This window comes from Colossoma macropomum, unplaced genomic scaffold (assembly GCF_904425465.1).
Source record: "Colossoma macropomum unplaced genomic scaffold, Colossoma_macropomum, whole genome shotgun sequence".
NCBI lineage: Eukaryota > Metazoa > Chordata > Actinopteri > Characiformes > Serrasalmidae > Colossoma > Colossoma macropomum.
In genome coordinates this window covers 22,017,396-22,036,101 of record NW_023494794.1, presented here as the reverse complement: position 1 = coordinate 22,036,101, position 18,706 = coordinate 22,017,396, and the positions used below count along the sequence as shown (strand labels likewise).

The 18,706-nt window shown below is 38.8% G+C and overlaps 1 protein-coding gene across 2 annotated transcripts in view; it reads left to right on the top strand.

Annotated features, from left to right (window-relative positions):
• mcc (MCC regulator of WNT signaling pathway) overlaps nucleotides 1–18,706 on the top strand; it is a 168,001-nt gene that overhangs the window by 83,441 nt on the left and 65,854 nt on the right. For both annotated transcript variants that reach the window (XM_036580590.1, XM_036580591.1), the window contains 3 exons: nucleotides 5,167–5,315; nucleotides 11,517–11,680; nucleotides 15,502–15,708. In XM_036580590.1, coding sequence (XP_036436483.1) covers nucleotides 5,167–5,315; nucleotides 11,517–11,680; nucleotides 15,502–15,708 — 520 coding nt within the window. The remainder of the gene's footprint in view (nucleotides 1–5,166; nucleotides 5,316–11,516; nucleotides 11,681–15,501; nucleotides 15,709–18,706) is intronic.

Sequence of the window (18,706 nt, the reverse complement as noted above, 5' to 3'; positions counted from 1 at the left end):
ATACACACACACACCACCTGGTCAGACACACATGCAAACACATGCCTCACTATCCCTCCCTTTCCTCACACACACACACACACATTCCCCCTTATCCTGCTAATCCATGCCTGGGGCTCACTGTGTGTGGTCAGGCAGAGAGCCATAGAGATAGACAGACCACTCCCTCCAGCCTGCAGGCTGAGTGTTCACGGAGAGAGGAGACGGAGGGTCAGCCGCAGGTCCGCTGCTCAGGGAGCTCAGTCTGCTTCTACAGCCTGAAGCTGTGGTTTTAGACAGACCAGACGACCGGTTAGCCGAAACAACAGCCACGTTTATCTCTGCTGATGATTGTCCCAAATGAGGTTGAAAACTGGGTTGTTGTCAGCTCACATGCCAAACTTCAACTTGAAATCACCATAAAAAAAGGAACATGTTGAAGACCTTTAACAATTTCCACTCCCTGATTAAAACGTGCTCCATGTAACTGGAACTGTTTCCATGTCCCATTACGCTCATGCTTCTGAAAGCCTTGTCAGAGTTTCAGATAATTGGCTGTGATAAAATGTATAAACCTTACAGTGAGGTCCAGAGGAGCTCGAGATTTCTGCCAGTTCTGTTTTTGCGCAAATTCCACCCCACGTATGCAGAGCTGTTTCCTCAAACATACTGTCCTGCTGGGTGGGCGATATGGCAAAAAATTATATCAAGATATTTCAAGACATTTTAACCATACACGATATGAATCATGATATTCAGCTTTTTTGAGATTTAATAAGTCATAACAGACAAAATAGAATCTACTACAGTGATTTTTATTCAGTGTTTCACAAACTCCACTGCACTAAATCCAATTAACCATGTGTGCTTTGTAATGAAACATGCAGTTAGTGTTCTCAGTGTACTGATGATATCCACGATATGCTCAGAAAAGCATAATGTGACAATTTATAGTAATAATAATAATAATAATAATAATAATAAGTTCAATTTATATAGCGCCTTTCTCAAACCCAAGGACGCTTTACGATAAGATGAGAAAATAGCAAAATACATAATCAGCAGTAAATAAAACAACACAGGACACACACACACACACACACACACAACTCTACATTTCCACAGTATAGAGTCACTTAGCTAGCCTGAAAAGAGTCTTTAGCCGTGGGGAAAGTCTCACTCCACAACTATGGTGCGTCACACGGGCAGCCAGCCTAGGAAGCCTCGAAAGCCGAAAATGTCCTTAGCCACGAAGGGGAAGCATTTTCCTGCATACACCACCAGTCCAGGCAGACTCATAACTACAGTGCAGCATCACCCAAGTGGCCGGCCCAGGCAGCCATGTAGCTATGATGTTGCATCACTTAGGCCACCGGCCCGAGAGGCCTCCTAGCCGTGGCATAGCGCTGCTCTCGCAGCTGAACACTACTGGTCCAGGCAGCCACACAGCTGCGGTGCAGCGTCATCCGAGCAGCTGGTGAAGCAGCCACGTATCTACGAGTATGTAGAGTCAATCAGGTCCCCAGTCCAGGCAGCCTCGTAGCCGCAATACACCATCACTCAAGCAGCCTGTCCAGACCGCATCATAGCTGTGTTGTAGCGTTACTCAAACGGTCAGCCCAGAAAGCCTCTGAGCCATGGGTGGAAAATCACTCTCGGCTGCTGTCTTGGTGGAATGATGGCAAACTCCTCAGCCGGCAGGGAAACATCAAAACATTCACACAAACAATACAAAACGAAATAAACAAAACCCCGTGGTAAAGCGACAGCCATATTGCACCAGCTTACTTACAGCACAACTTATCATGATAACGATAAATTATTGTCATATTGCCCACACCTAGTGAATTGCCTAGTTGAGGTTCTGTATAATTGGATGTAGTGCAGTCTGTAAAATGTTGAATACAAATTGTTTGATTCATAGTTTTTGATATTATTTTTTGAAGGTGACCCTACTGGTTCATTTTGTCTGTTCCAGTTTCAAGTTTTGTGATACTTATTGTGTCATGAAACTGTCTCAAGAGGTTATGTTTTTGCCATATATAGTGTTATATTTTTACCAAATCTCAACAAAAAACAGGACATCTTACCCCTAGATGTGAACGCTCAAAACGAAAAGGGAAGAGCTAAGTGGTAGGGGCAAGGGGTGAAATGGGATTAGGCCATAATCAGGAGGAAGAAAAACATACTAAAATATGGTATATACACGCTGCTGCGAGTCACCCTGTAAAACCTGAAATAGTACTTTAAAAGTCAGATGTTGTGTCGGATTTTGCTGGAGTTTTTCAGTCCACGTCATGTGTCTTTACGTATTAATGTCATGCACAGGCTCTAAAAGAAGGTTCAGCCCAATGTTTAGGACTCAAATACAAAATCAACATTATACTGATGAATATATGATGACAGTAGTAGATCATTCACTCACATCCTCAGACGACACGTCCTTCATCAGGTTTTCTTTGAATACGCTTTCAACACAGTCTCAGTCATCAGATTCATCCACTCAGAGAAGGGGTCGAAATGTCCTCATTTCCACCAGAGAGGTCTGTAAACCGTCAGGTGTCCATTACAGTTGGTCGTCCCTTCAGTTTTGCAGGTTTTGCAAAGAAAATGGCAGAATCTACAGCTTTCTATGTAACATTAAGTCACTGCAAACTGACAAAGACAACTTGCTCATTTATATTGAAAGCATTTTGAAATGCTAAGTGTCCCCAAACAGGGCAGGGTAGAGCAGTGTTTGGCTAAAGCATTCCTTTGATAACCAAACATGTTTCCAGCAGATAAACTGTCTCGTCTTATTAATCATTCAGTTCAAACAAAAGGTGCAAAATATTATCAGTGAATTGAGTCGCCCTGCTGATTTCCTCCAGCAGTGAAATTGCCGTTTTATTGGTGTTTTAAAAAGAACAGATTTGCTGCACACATTGGTGACATTTTCTCAGCGGAAGATGACAGAATCTCCACATTCGTTATCTTCCTGTGCATGTATGTGCATATATTAGCTTGTAAATTAGGAGAACTCTGCAACAAATGTTACTTCACTTTAATTAGCAGAGCCTCTGGTGTGCGCGACACGTGGTCAGGTCAAGGTGGACGCATATTCATTAGGGAGATACCTGGGTCCAAACGAATAAGTGTGTGTCGCTAGTAGATGTGCATAGAATTGCATATTCATCAGTGAGTCATCACTGAGTAATGTGGTATAATTAGCTTTGAGGCTGTTGAAGCTCAATATTGAAATCGCAATAATTCTCCCAATTTAATAAAAAAATGTATTTTTTGCACAGAAAACAGTCAATTTTTCACATTTTGCAAAATAAACCCATATTCCAGCAACACTAGTGCTTATTCTGGTCAATAATGTCCTGCATTTTTTGTTTCCGCATTTCATTCTTGGAAAAATGTTGATGCAATATATTTGATGCAGAAAATGGCTTGAAATAGTCTCTTCTATGAGGGACACCTTTAAAATTTCAAAGTTAACTACTTTGAGAGGTTTTTAAAGTAAAAAATGTCTTAGTGCTGTGATGCTTCAGAACTTGGACCACGAAACAAAAGCATCTTTAAAAGACTGACTTTCTTGTGAAAAATGTTTGAGCTAGTTCAGAAAAGATTCATACCTATATAGAAAAGGTAATTATAATGTGCTCACAGATGGTGCTGAAAATTTTGGCTAAATCTGTTGATCCATAACTGACTGCCAGTAGTCAGCAACTAATTGTTAATTGTTAAGGATGCAACCCATCAAAATTTCAATTACAAAACAGATCATTCCGGCTCTGAAATCTGATTGGTTTGAGCCTCAATCGAAGCTGTTGTAAAAATACTTAATATACACACAACTATATCTAACTGTTAGCAAACTATGTTGGTTTGTGGACAAATTCTTTATTGCAATTATTATTAATAATAAATTTCAGTTATGGCTGGGCCATGGTCCAAGCTTTTGTAAAATATTTGATACTGAGGTATTAAAAAATGTTCCTTGTATGGACGTTGAAACACAGTACTGATAGGTGAGGCCAGGCATTAGCATGTACATGAAGTAAACTGCCCAAGAAACCAGTTTTCTATAAACTGATAACTGAGAAATATAATAAGTGCATGATTATGTGATCAAAAACTGAAAAATAACAAAATCACTAGACAGTATAATGATGGGCTACTGGCAGTTCTATATTCAAAAGTTGAAAAGTTATATTTACCTCTTATTACTTGCCCAAGTTAAGACGAATAAAAGTGTTATGACCAGGGCTAACTGTGGCTCACTTTACCTCATAGGCCTTTGACAGCTGTTGCCGTCCACTGCGTCCTTCTCTGTAATTTTACACACCCATGTGTGACCACTGTGCATCACACTTTCTCTTGGAGAACATGGACGAAATCTTTTCCTGCTGTTTGAACTACTTGTGCCATTAAGATCATTATTTGTCACATTTATTTGATAGGTGAAGAATGTGTTCTAACAAAATGTATTGATTTTTTGCGTCACACATCACCTTTTTAAACAAGGAAACGTAAATAGAAATCGACTTCACATTTTTATCAATAATCTGATGAAACAAGTCAATAAAATACGTTTTCAAAGTAACATGAACTGCATTCTGAATGTGTGCACACTCACTTAGAAACTTGCAGTGCATCAACTATAAAGGCAGCATTGAGCTCCTTTTATACAGTGATTGGTTCCACATGCTGATCTAATTTACTATTACCAACATGGACATTCACTCTACTCTGGGGGCAGATTTCAATGAGTAAGAGATGTTATGTAGGTTAGGGTTAAAATACAAATAATTGTGCCTTACAGGCCAGTAGAGTTTTTGTAATTTATAATAAACTAAATAAAATAAATAATAAAATAAATGACCATAAATCATTTTCTAGGCATTCTGTTTTTAAAAAACTGACCAACATTTATTTCCTCAGTGTAGCTTTTCTTATTCCCAAAGCAGCTTTTCCAAAGTCCTGCCCTGAACCTCTTCCATTTTTGTGAAAAGGGTTAGACTTTTATTGCAGTAATGCATGTATGCTCTGTGCCTGTGTTCCATTTGTGGAGATGTTCTGCCCTCTGTGCCTTTAATATGTCTCACTGTCACACTGACCCTATTACTGCTCTCTGGAGTCCAGACTGTGGTCATGTGTAGTGTGTGCATTAATTCATTTCTCTCTCTGTGTCTCTCTTAGGGAGGAGGATGAGTTTTCGGAGTTGCGCTCCGAACTCAGCCACAGCCAACAGGAAGCCAACGAAGACGAGCGGAGCGTGGATCAGGACCCCGACCAGGCGTCCGTCTCGCTGCCCGAAAACCAATCAACACTGGTCACTGCAGACATGGGTGAGCAAGCCTGCAAATCAATTTAGGCAGATTCATGAGGTAACATGACCAAATTCATGCCTACATTTATGTGCTCACACTAACCCTGCAAGACTCCAAATGGTTTGTACACAAAGTGCTTCTACATCCATTTTGCTTAATTATTTCTCACTCTTAGCTCACTGAAAAAAATGCGGAAATTCTGTGGAAAGTTCGAATAGAAAACTTTAAATCTGTACCAAATCTGAGATTTTATTATATGAATTTCCTAAAAAAGTTTGTTTTGTTTTGTGGCTAGAAAAACGTCTTTACATTTTTGCAGACTCACAGAGTTGGGCTGCTGAGAGCTGAAGCGCACAGGGCCTGTCCTTTGTTGAATCACTAACTAATGAGTTCCAGATCACCTCTGGAAGCAACATCAGCAAAAGAATTGCACGTTAGGAGCTTCACGAAATGGGTTTACATGGCCGGACAGCTTTACACAAGCCTAAGATCAAAATGCACAATGCTAGACGAGGGGTGAGTGGTGTAAAGCGCCGGCACCAGACTCTGGAGCAGTGGCAATGTATTCTGTGGAGTGATCAATCACATTTCTCTATCTGTCAGTCTGATGGACAAGTCTGGGTTTGGTGAATGCCAGGAGAACATTACCTGCCTGACTGCATTGTGCCAACTGTAAAGTTTGGTGGAGGAGGGATGATGATATGGGGTTGTTTTTCAGGGGTTGGCCTAGACCCCTTAGTTCCAGTGAAGGGAAATCATAATGCTTCAGCAGACCAAGACATTTTAGACAATTATATGCTTCTGAGGGGAGGCTGTTAAAGCTGCAAAGCGGGGACCAGCCTGGTATTAATACCTATGGATTTAGAATGGGATGTCCTGAAAGCTCCTGTGGGTGTAATGTGTAGGTGTCCCAATACTTTTGCCCTTGTAGTATACCAGAGAGTGATTTTACTGCTAAACATTAAAGGCAGCCAAATCATCAGGTAGGTTGATTAAATTTGATACACTGTAAAATTGGGATGGGTGATATAACAAAAATACGACATCCTCAAAAGTGCATGTTGTGCCTCACAATAATAAAACCAAAACATATCAATCCAGAATGTCACAAGATAAAGAGATTTTCTAAAGTATTAATTAGCTGACTGGCATATCTTACCTTAATAATGTGGATGGATTATAAATGAAAATGCAAAGATCAGATTGGTATCGATTTTCAACGTTAAAGTACTGGGATTGGATTGAGGGGCTGAACTGAACTGAGAAATCTCTAATCAAATGTAAATGTTATTAATTACATAATTATTAAGTTACAGGATTATGCAATTCTATTTAAATTGATATGTAATGTACATCGAATATCATCAAATGACTTTAATATGTACTCTTTAAATAGTTAATTGCCATGAAAGTTTGATGTAAATCTATCTAGAGCAAAACTCACAACACAGTGTTAATAAGGCTTTCTTAGCTTTTACTCTCAGTTAGCTCACTTTTCAATATCATGAAGGCAGTTTTAAGGACAGAAACACTGACACTGATTGCATTTGCAAGAGTCGTTTACTGAAGAGGTGACCGTATCTCTATCTGCAATACTCGAGGGAAATATGTAAGTAAAGGACGTCTGATTGTGATTGGCTTCTTTTGGGTTGACCTTTTGTCTCACCATCGACAGGAACATGTCTGTATCTCGTCTTCTGCGCTATTATCTTGTTGCCGTTCTGTAGGCCAAGCAGAAACCCATTATATGAAGACCGACTACAATCTGGCATTCATCATTTTCCGTGTATTGGCTTCTTTGCAGTGGGTAGCGGTTGAGCGTTAAGTCAAAAGCAAACTGTTTGATTGATCCAGTGGCGTCCATTAGACAGATACAGACCGGTTCCCTCTTTGGGTTGGTTTACTGTGTGTGGAGTGTGTCCATGCATGCTCTTGAGTGTGTTTTTCTAACCCCTGAATGGAAAATTGATTTGGAAATGTTTTCCATGGCAATCACACTTCTCTCCTCTTCTAAAAGGTGCTATCGCTTTTGTCCCCGTGCTCACCGCTATCTTTCCTACAAGACAGTTAAAGAGCGGCTCATTGAATTGTTCTGTTCATGACCCTCATCTTTGATTAAAATCTTTTTCCGTGTGCCAGGTCTTTTGTTTTTTGTCCTCATTCAGGCCGCCGTAGGCTATACACAAAAATGTGCCGTCTCTGGCAGACAGGAAGCAGCTATTGTGCTTCCACAATCGTACTTTTGTTTTGCTACTCACATGCTTTTGCACTTTTAGCCCATAGAATTTCACCTCGCTGTACTATTCAAATGGAATTGTGTAATTATGTATTTATTTAGATAGTTATGTAAGAATTATATTAACATGTAGTTTACATTTTGTACCAGTTTCAAGTTTTTCATTCTTCTTTTTTTTCTTTTCAGTGTCAAAATCATAGCAAAACAAAATATTTTTCAAATTATAATAAAATATCTCGTCTTCTACTTGCAAATGCAAATATGGTATGGATTGAAAGGTTAGAATCTGCGTTTTCCACAGAATGAGCCACGAGTGTGACTGAAATGTCACTTGAATTACACACGTCAGATGTTCGTGTTTCAGTCAGAAGTCGCGTCAAACCCAGGCTGAATCCCAAATGGCTCCATATTCCCTAAATAGTGTGCTAGTTATGAAAGTTTAGAAATTCTAGCCTCTACAGCCAAATAGTGCATCATTTGTCAAGTATGGACGTGGCTGAGTCCCAAATGACTATTTCCCAGCTATATTTTGCACTGTTGGCCTGCAGGATCCGGTATTTTTATCCCATGTAGTGCACTATCTAGGGAGCAGGGAGCCATTAGAGATTTAGCCCCAGCGCGAGAAGAGGGCGCTGCTGGAATGGTGCTAAATAACACTTGCGGTGGTATTTTGGTGACCAACAAGTACTTATAAAGTGAAAGTTTTTGCATTAAACAATGCTGTGTTATTATATGTTCATTGTTATATCACTGTTGTTGGAAGAAAACCTTCTATCTCCATTTTGGCATTTTCCAATTTTTTACATAGTTTGAAAATACCTACTGTCCTTTACATTGTGTGTAAATTTCATGATGATTGGACCAAAAGAAATGACCCAAAACAACTTCCAAAATTCTGGTTCCGTTGACTTTTTGACATTAAAAGTAAAGTATGTTTCTTCCTTCTTCTGTAAAGTTATCATTTTGGAGATACAAGGTTTTCTTCCGACAACAGCGATATGTCAGAAAGTTTAAAAAATTCTTAGCGGAATTGTCTGTGTCGATTATTATTAAAAATTATTTTCTGGAAAATTTTGCATTTTATTATATTTTATGTTGGCTGCCATTTAATAAAAGCAATAAGCCACGAGAGGCTGTGGGTTACTGAAATTTTGCCATAGGGAAGGGGGTTTTAGGCACTTTTAGGCATTAAATATGCTAAAATAAAAAGGATGTGTACTTCTTTGAATTAAAAAAAAAAAAAAAAATCAATGAAACGGTCAATGTGTACAAAGTAAGGCCCGCTAAATATGGGTGGTTTTGACAAGTTACATGCTGCAGTTTCTCATTAGGTTCAATGACATTTCTGTTAGACATTCTCTGAAGCTTGTCCAACCCAGCAAAAGTAGCTATAAAAGAATGCATTTGAGGGCAGAGCATGGATAGTTCAGTTACCATGAGTATGGATGCTTAACACACACAAACATATACAACCCCCCATCCTCAGTTCCTCTGCTGAAAAGAAGAGACTGTTTTAGCATGTCTGATCCACCAGATTGCTTTTGAACACACTGTACTTGTTTTGATTTGAATGAAATCAGTCCTATTGTTCTCAGCTTGAAAGCTAAGACTTCCTGCTTAACTATACAGCTGTAATTCGATGGATGATGTCATTGATTTGTCACATGCTCTATTCTTTTTTCACTGAATGGCTCACTCTGAATAGGCTTGCTGAGTGAAGCACTGTGATTATGATTAGACTGGAGTTATGTGTCCAGGATGATTCCCAGGAGAATTCAGCAGTGCATGCATGCATACTTACTCACTGCTGGCTGCAGGTAGTAAAATGAATTCCGTCTTCGACTCCAGATCAATATTTATCTTGTAGGGTAGACCTTACTATTGATTGGCAGCTTGGGCGTAAATCTTAGACCCAGGCAGCTGATTCTGAGCCTCGGCCATTTTATTGTCTTGCCTGCTTGCTGTGTTTGCTAGTAGTATTAGGAAAAGCTAACAAATCTCTGCCACAAGCACACCATCTCAGTGAGGCATCAAATGGGTGAATAGATGCAGATAGACACAGATAAGCTGGACATCCTAAAGCAAATAAGGAAGAACCAAGGCATAAATCAGCAACATATTGATTTTATGTCAGTTTTTTAGAGAACAATACAGTTTAATGGATCATGAAATTTCATTTTGTTCAAATGTTTTTAAAAATACACACAGTGCTCTTTACACAGTAGTGGGATATAGATAGTAAAAACAATATATCAAGCTTTTTTTAAAATGAGTGCTACTTTATTAGAAAAAATGAGTGCTACTTTATTGAACTGTATGGTAACTACTGAGGTCTGTGTCAGGAAAAGAATCCACTTATTTTGGTAACCATGTAGAAAATAACTGCAGTAAACCAATAATAATAACAGCAACACTTTTTATGGTTTTTCGAGATGGTTCTGAACACAGTGAGTGCATTTACATGCGCTCAATAATCCGATCACAATCGAATTTCTGCAGTTATCTGATTATTCAAATGGTCATGTAAACAGCACACTCCGATTTCTTAGATCAGAATAAGGTCTAGAAATCCGATAAAGAAATCTGATAAAGAGAGCTGGATTTTAGCTCAGTAGTCAGATTTCTCAGTGCATGTAAACTCTTACTCTGATTTCTTTCGGATTTCTCAGTGTGCGCATGCGCGAAAACAGACCGCAGCACCGGAAATAAGCAAGCAGCGTCGCCGTGAGACGCAGCAAAACACTTTTGGAGCGACGCTGAAACCGACTACATGCTTGACGAAATAAAGGATTTAAATATTCTTCATCTTCTAGATGATGTATGTTCATAGTTTCAGGTAAAGTGGCGTGATGTAAAAAAAAAAAGGCTGCAGTATGAAGTTTGAGTTTGACATTAAGTGTACGTCACATCTTCTTCTGTGAGCTTATTGGCTGGTTGCAAAGCAGAAATCTCATTACTGTCTGACTCATGTAGACCGGGTGTTTCCCTGTTATCTGATTACTTAAGTGTATGTAAATGCATTGATCGGATTACTGACAAAATCTGATTTTCTGCAATTATTAAGTGCATGTAAACACACTCAGTGATACCATGTGAGTTAAATAAAAGAGCATACTAAAAGCACAGTCCAGTTGAATTTGTGTTTGTAGTTTACTGTCATTTTTGGCCACAACACTATGTCCAGTAAGAAACTGAATCGAGTTGGAAAGAATGGAGTTAGCACATAAACTTTACCTTCCAAGGTCGTTTTGTCCACTTTGCTTGATGCGTTTTTGCCTGATATCAAACTGTACAAGTGGAGAAGTGACGGTGTTTTCTCAAGATCTGAAGCTGTTTTATCTGATGTTTCTGAGGATGTCCAAAACTACACCATAGCATAGCCGACTTTTTGTACAGGCATTATATCTGCCGGCCACAACAGTACACAGTGGCTCCCCCAGCCTGCCTCCAAGCACGTTTAACCAGCACAGCTCAATAGCCACATTTCTAAAATGATCTTATGTATGTTAGGTGCAATAAATGAGATATTAGTGTAGGATAATGTAGGATCAACATGAGTGATGTGAACACATTTAGCTAATACTTTATCTGGTCCAGAGCAATTTACAGTTTGACCACATTACAGATGTAGGCGAATGTAGCGTTACTAATCTTGGCCGAGGAGTCTTACTGTGTGGTGTACCTGCCCGGGCAGGGAATTGAACACCTGTCTGCTGCATAGAGGGCAGCATTATAACTCACTATGATACATTAACCAGTCTTTTTCATGTGTGGGAATACTAGTGTCTTTCTATGGTACACATGAATGAATCAACAAATGAAAAATGTTTTTTTTTTTTAATGCTAAATGAGTTAATAAATTGATTAACCATCAGTGGACACAGCCTAATTCATTCCAAAATTGATGCACCTTCAGATCAATGCATGCATTTCTACTCCCCTGTTGTGCAGTCATTAAGCGCTGTCCTCTAATCCCCTTTTAGATAACTGCAGTGACCTAAACTCGGAGCTCCAGCGGGTGCTGACCGGCCTGGAGAGTGTCGTTTGCGGCCGGAAGAAGAGCGCCTGCAGTCTGTCTGTGGCCGAGGTGGACAGACACATTGAGCAACTGACCACGGCCAGCCAGCACTGTGACTTGGCTATTAAGGTAAATTAGCTAGATACAAAACCCTTTAGAAAAAAATAGTGGCAGATAATATACTGAATGTTCAGTCAGTGAAATATTCATCATTGTGAATTAAGGCTGTGGACTGCTTGGACAGTCTGATTCAGTATATAATATTATTTGTTTTTATTTTATTTTTTTACATAATTGAATTATCATTTATGGTTGCATGTAAAATAAGTATACAGCACAATCATATTTTTCATGTCCCTGGAATATAATTTAAGGCTGAAAGGAGTCGTCGTCATAGTGAAATCTGTTGACAGTGGCAATATTCCCAGTTTTTGACATGAAAGCCGAAGTTATTATGCATTTGCAGTGAGTTAATATGACATTTCTTTCTGCTCACTGTGGTGGTCCTCATTACTGGTTTTGAGTCAGTTTTACACTTTAGGGCTGTGTAATGGAGGCTTTGTTTACTGTAGGTGGGTGACTCACCCCTTATTCACTCAGCTTTCCTCTGTAAAAGGTTTTCCAAAAGGTTTTCCAGACACCAATTAAGCGTAGCCCTGGACTGTTTGTCATTTTCAATGGCAGATCACCAATAACACAACTTCATGTTAGTTTAGGTTAGTTTAGAAAAATACTGTACAGAAAGTTGACCCCTGTCCACAATCAGCACAAATGAAAATGGCTGGCATCCTTCAAAAACCTACAGTCATATGCAAGTGGAAAATAAGTGCACATCCTCTACAGAGAACACACATCTGCACATTTTAATGAGCTATTACTGTTTATTTGCTGAATTTATCATATTGGGAAAAAAAGGTAAAATGTCTCATATGCAAAAGTTATGGCACATTTTAGATTTTATGATTTGTTTTTTTTGTCCAATATGTTAAACTCAACAAGAAAATAGAAATCGTGCACTAAAATTTGGCAGAAAAATAGCTATTTTTAAGTGTGTTTCTTGTAGAGGATGTGTTAACTTATTTTCACTTAGAAAATCAACAAAATGTGACCTGACCAGGGGTGTTAAAACATTTGCATACAACCATATGTACAGAATGAGTTGTTAATGTAAGTTGATGTAAAGAGGTTTTATTTCAAGTGATTCTGGAGTCCATTCATCATGAAATCGTCACACAATGTAAAGGACAGTCACTGTGTTTAAATGATGCAGAATTTATTTAATTTTAAAAATCAACAAAAATGGAGGTACATGTGTTTTTGTACATGTACAAACATTTGAATATCTGTCTTTCGCAGCAAGTCAGCCGTGGAGCAGCCAGAAAAGTGCTAATGTATATGGTAGAGGAGCGGGATTAGGATTACATAAATACGTGCTGTAATTTGAATGATTACTGACAAGATCCATAATTTGAATCCAGTTCCTCAATCCTCAAGTTCATGACGAGACTACTGAATTCCTCACATTTGGTGAGGGCTGAATTACAAGGGGAAAGGAAAATGAACTCGAAAGCACCCCTAGCAAAGTAATGCATTATCTGTCTTGTTGGGCAGCATTTGGTAAGTTAAATGAACCCATTTTACTAGCCTAATGCTTATCTATATAGCTGCCTGTCGCATAATGTTGACGTTAACATCCTTGCGATGATGTTTCGGTACAGGCTATTTGGGGTAATTTGGGGAAATTACAGAAGTCATTTTATCCTGTACGAACCAGCCAGTCAAATCACGCACAAATTACACCACCGAACCTCCTCTGGTAAAACGAATCCAGCTAGAATAAGGCTTTAGACTGCTAAATCAGTCTTTAGTTAAGTCAGCAACTTATGTAGTGCAATTGAATTTGATACAACAATCATACTATATTTCATATTCATTTAACTTCCTATTTTGCAAGCTTATTGCTGTTGTTGCAAACAAAATCTCCATTTTTGTTGATCTTCAGTTTTTGACATAATTTGAAAATGTCTGTTGCCTTTTACATTGTCTGTAAATTTCATGATGAATGGACCAATAAAAAGGCCCACAATTACTTGGAAAAAATTCTGGTTCCATTGACTTACATTAAAAGTAAAGTATGTTTTTTCCTTCTCCTGTAAAGTTACCATTTTGGAGATATGAGGTTTTGTTCAGACAGAATACACAAATGTGACTATTTGCACAATCGTGAAGTTTAGGCAATAAAAACAAGGATGTGAATGATTAACCAAATAACTGTTAAATGGCAAATAAACAATTGTTCGACCAATGCTATTGATTAAAAAATGTTAATTTAATTGTGTTTCATTTCCAATAAACAGCTCAAGGCAAGTATGTCATTCAATTTGAGAAATATTTTTGAATTGTTCACATGAGGCTGCATAACACACTTGGTTTTGCTAGTTAGGCCTTAAAACCTTAAGCGCAGAGCTGAAAGTAGTGGTGTTCGGGCAATTTTTGTAAGGAGGATAACAGTGTACCATATCGAAAGCAAACATCCACAAGCAATAAAAAGGGCAACCTTGTCTTCCATGCCCTCAGATTTTAGTAATTGTCATAATTGTCTGTAATCCATTCTAATATTGCAAAATTGATGCAAATTAAACCACAACCTTAAAATACTTTAATGTATTATTAATCCCCTAGTAGCTGTTCCTTCCATAGGTAGGATCCATGTCAGTCTCCACTGGAAAGCCTAGGCATGAGTGCCATGCTAACCACCATTCTTTGAGTGACAGGCTGTCTCCAACCTCCTGTCATTAGAAGGAATGACTTCAAGGAGCACTCCAACCCCTTCAGTATCAGGTTCAGCTGTGGCCTCGTTAGAAAAATGACCTGTTTAAATGGCCGTTCTTATGAACATATCGTCTGATTATGTCATCATAATGTATTTTCAGTATTACTTGCAAAGAGAAGAGCACTTGAGTCTTAGGTCTGAGTGCTTAAAGGTGCTGTAATCGCATGAATATAATGCAGCTCAGCTAGCCTTTCATGCATGCTGGCTTTAGTATTCTGATGCATAATGATGGTGTTGATTTAAAGTGATCTTGTAGGCTGATCCTGTGTTGGACCCACATCATCTCTCTCCTTGTTTTACTTTATCCTGATTCTGTTTATTTGTGCACACTGAAGATTGTTTAGAGATCTGTACTCAGTGTAAACAGACACAGTGTAAGGCATGTATGAGGATGTGACAACAGAAAGCTCCAGAATGTCTTGTTTCTTAGTGATTTTTGAAGTGGAAATGCATGAACACAACCTTTGCAACAAACTATTTAAAAAAATGTTTTTACATATGTTAACAAACAGTTCTTTAACATTTGATCAACCTAAAAAATTCAGAAAACAATAGAATAGTAATTGTGGCATGTGCAAACGTTTGGACACTTTACTCTCAACAGTTTGCAGGGTGTTCTTTTCATCAAATGTTGCTCTTTTTTCTCCAAACATAAATTTGCTGATTGGGCAAATAGTTAAATAGTTCATACTTCATCAATCCACAGCACTTGTCTTCAAAGTGACACTTGTTTCCAAAGCAACACTGCACAGTAGAACTGTGCATCACCACTCAGTCAGCTATACCTTTCTACAGGTCCTTTGATGTCATGTGGGGGTTTTGCTTTGCCTTCCTGGCCAGTATATGAGCAGTTCTATCTGCGAGTTTTCTTGGTCTTCTAGATCTTGCCCTGATTTCCACAGTTCCACTTAACTGCCATCTTCTAATGACATTGTAAATAGTGCAAATTGCAAGCTGAGAGTGATTTCATGATTTGTAGGCATTAGTTAGCTTCTTTTTCAGATCTTTGCCTTTAAACTGATGCATTTTTACATCTTTACAAGGTATCTTGGTTAGTCTGATTGTTAAGTAAAGTAGCCAGTACGGTAAAGCTTGTGTTTGTATTTGTATGACACAGACAGTAGAGGAGATCGAGGGGGCCCTGGGCAGGGATTTCTACCCGAGTCTATGTGAGGAGCGTGTGCGCTGGGAGAAGGAGCTTGCGGGGCTCAGAGAGGAGAACGAGAGCCTGACGGCGATGCTCTGCAGCAAAGAGGAGGACCTAAATCGCACCAAAGCCACCATGAGCGCCATCCGCGAGGAGAGAGACCGCCTCCGCCGTCGCGTGAGTCACCACTCACCACTCAACTCTCAGCACACGCACAGCTGTCTGGTGCAGGCTTGGTGGTTTCTACATGGAATCTGTAAAAATATTAGGGATGTCTGGCGTATACATGTAACTAATAGTCCATTATACCACATACAAACTGTTGACCAGCAGAGTATAATGGAAACTGACAATAGAATAAAGGCAAGCTACAGTCCATCAGCCAGCTTCTGAATACAGCTGTGATCCTAAAATAACTGGGTTAAAACTTAAAACAGTTGTGCAAATAACATCACTCACTTGCCTCAAACCATGTTAAGCAGTCCAGTAATCTCAAATACACTTGCTTATGTGGTTTCTGACACTTATAATGTGGCTAATGTGGTTTCTGACACCGAGTGACAAACTGATTTCTATAAAAATGCACAGAGGTACAGACAAAATCCATTCTACTACTGCTGTTTGCGTAATGCCAAATACTGGAGTATAATCTTCCGTTACTTGTTAGCTATGTTTGCCTTCAGATACCAAACATGTTTTGGCTGATTAACATCATTTGTAATTCACAGTGGGAATATAAGAGGTCATGCTTTACAGTGATTTTATCATATGTAAGATGTGATGTTAGGCAGCATAGTAAAATCACTGTAATGCACAGCCTCTTGTGTTATTGCTGTTAAAAAACGAACTACAGCAAAAAATATGATAAATATAGCAAATGTTCAAAAAACAATGTATTAATTTAATTTATAATCATCACAATAAACAGCTCTTATGCCAAAAATGTTAGTTCATTTAGGGCAGGATTTTATTTACTTAAATTTAATCTAAGTCATTGTAAAATATTTTATTTAAAGTGATTTTAACCATTTCTATTTGTCTCTTCAGCATGAATTTTTGACGAAGTCTAGGGTTTGCTGGTATTTTTAAATTATGGAAAAATAAACTACAAAAATGGAGATGGAAAGTTTTGTTCTGACAGTGACGATATTATTTTTATGTATCAGTGTATGTTGTTGGAGGCTTGCCTGTTAGCTCTCTGAGTTCATCAGCCTAGTTCTAGTTTAGAAAAATAAGTTTTAACAAAGCTGGGTTCCTGTTTCGGGCCATTTACTTCATATACATGCTGATCTCTGGTTCAGCAACAGAACAATACAGAATTCAGTTGTTATGAGGTGGTCATAGATGTGTATATTGAGTCTTTTAAAACAGCTTCAAATACAGCCAATCAAGCTACATTATCTGTTTTCTAATGTAAATTTGACATTTGGTCAAACAGTTGTTTTAAAGTTGGCAGTATGGCGCTGTGACCCGATTGCTGAACCTGTAAGGGAAGCGCTCTGAATGACACACGCAGTTTAGTTGAATGACAGCAGGATATGAAAAGTGCTATATAAATAAACATGCTGTCCCTTGCCTAGTTATATAAGGGTCAGTTTGTGTATTTTAGTAGATACTGAAGTTGGTAAAAGGGAAAAAGAGATTTCAGTGCAAGACTAGGGATTTTTCAGGCCCGTTGATTGCTCCAGTAATGAACCCCAAATGTATGAATGGTGTCATATGTGTGGTGAATAGTTTTGCCTCGTAGAACAGACATTTACTTCATCGTATCAAAGAGCTAAATCACCAGAAAAGTGTATTTTAGTTGTCTATGGCTTTGTGGTCTGCAATAGACAGCTAGCAAAAGTACAGCACAGTAGCAGAAGCTGACCACAGGGAGAGGCCTACACATACACACAGAGCAGCTGACCTGTGGTCGCCAAGCCCCAATCAAACAACCCTCTACCACAGAGCCCAGTCTGTAATTATGGTCTTCCGGGCATGTTTCGGCTCAAAGGCTGCGGCCTGCGAGTTCAAATATAGCTCTTATGCTAACTCCTACCACTGACAGAGCTCTATGTGATTTTGACTTATGATAGATCTATTTAGGAAGCTTAAAAAAATCCACTTGTCCATAGCGGAAGAATTCAGCTTACGGGTTCATCTCTGAAATGAGCCCCGGCGTAATCATGTAGCATTAAAAAAAAAAAGTCCTGAAGCTTCTGGATCGATACGTCTCCCGGTTTTGACGCGTCCAGTAATCAAATCTGGCTGCCTTCCTCTGGCTGACTGAAGCTGGCTACTTAGCAGGGTAACAAGATTAGTGGTGAGATGCATTGAGCGAATGGGACTAAAGGCTTTCCATACAGACGCTCTGGCCAGACCCCTGGTAAACCCCAGCTTTAGACGGACCTCGCTAGACACAGCAGATATGGCACCCGGCAGAACCATAATGAAATCTGTCCCACTACAGTGTAATTGGACAGATGAGTCGCTCTCCATTTGCTAATGGCATCTGACCACGGTATGGATGTTGAATCCTCTGAGACCAGTGATGGAAGTTGGAGTAGGGATGGGCTATATGACGATTTGTTATCATTACTGTAATAAATTACGTCATTATATGCTTTCATGAGCACAGTGCATACTGGCCAAGCGCATATCGCTGTTGTCGGAAGAAAACCTCGTATCTCCATTTTTGTCGTTTTTCAGTTTTTGACGTAATTTGAAAACGCCTGTTGTCCTTTGCATTGTATGTAAAGTTCATAATGAATGGACCAAGAGAAATGACCCAAAATGACATGGGGGGAAAAAGTCTGGTTCCATTGACTTACATTAAAAGTAAAGTATGTTTTTTCCTTCTCCTGTAAGGTTATCATTTTGGAGATACAAGGTTTTCTTCAGACAACAGCGAGATATCATAAATAGTAGGTTTAGGCCAATTTTAGAGAGTCTATAACGACAACCAGTGGTGTCATTATGTTTAATAAAAAACAAAAGTCATTGCACTTTTAATACCAACCTCAGCTCTAGAAAAGTTGGTACAGTATGTAAATTGCAAATAAAAACAGTGATTTGTCAACAAAATTTGACTTGTGTTTAAAAAAGCAGTACAAAATATGTTGTTTTACCTTATCAGCTTCAAACATGAACATCACTTATTTTGAAAGTGATTTTCAACAACTTAGGCTTTCAT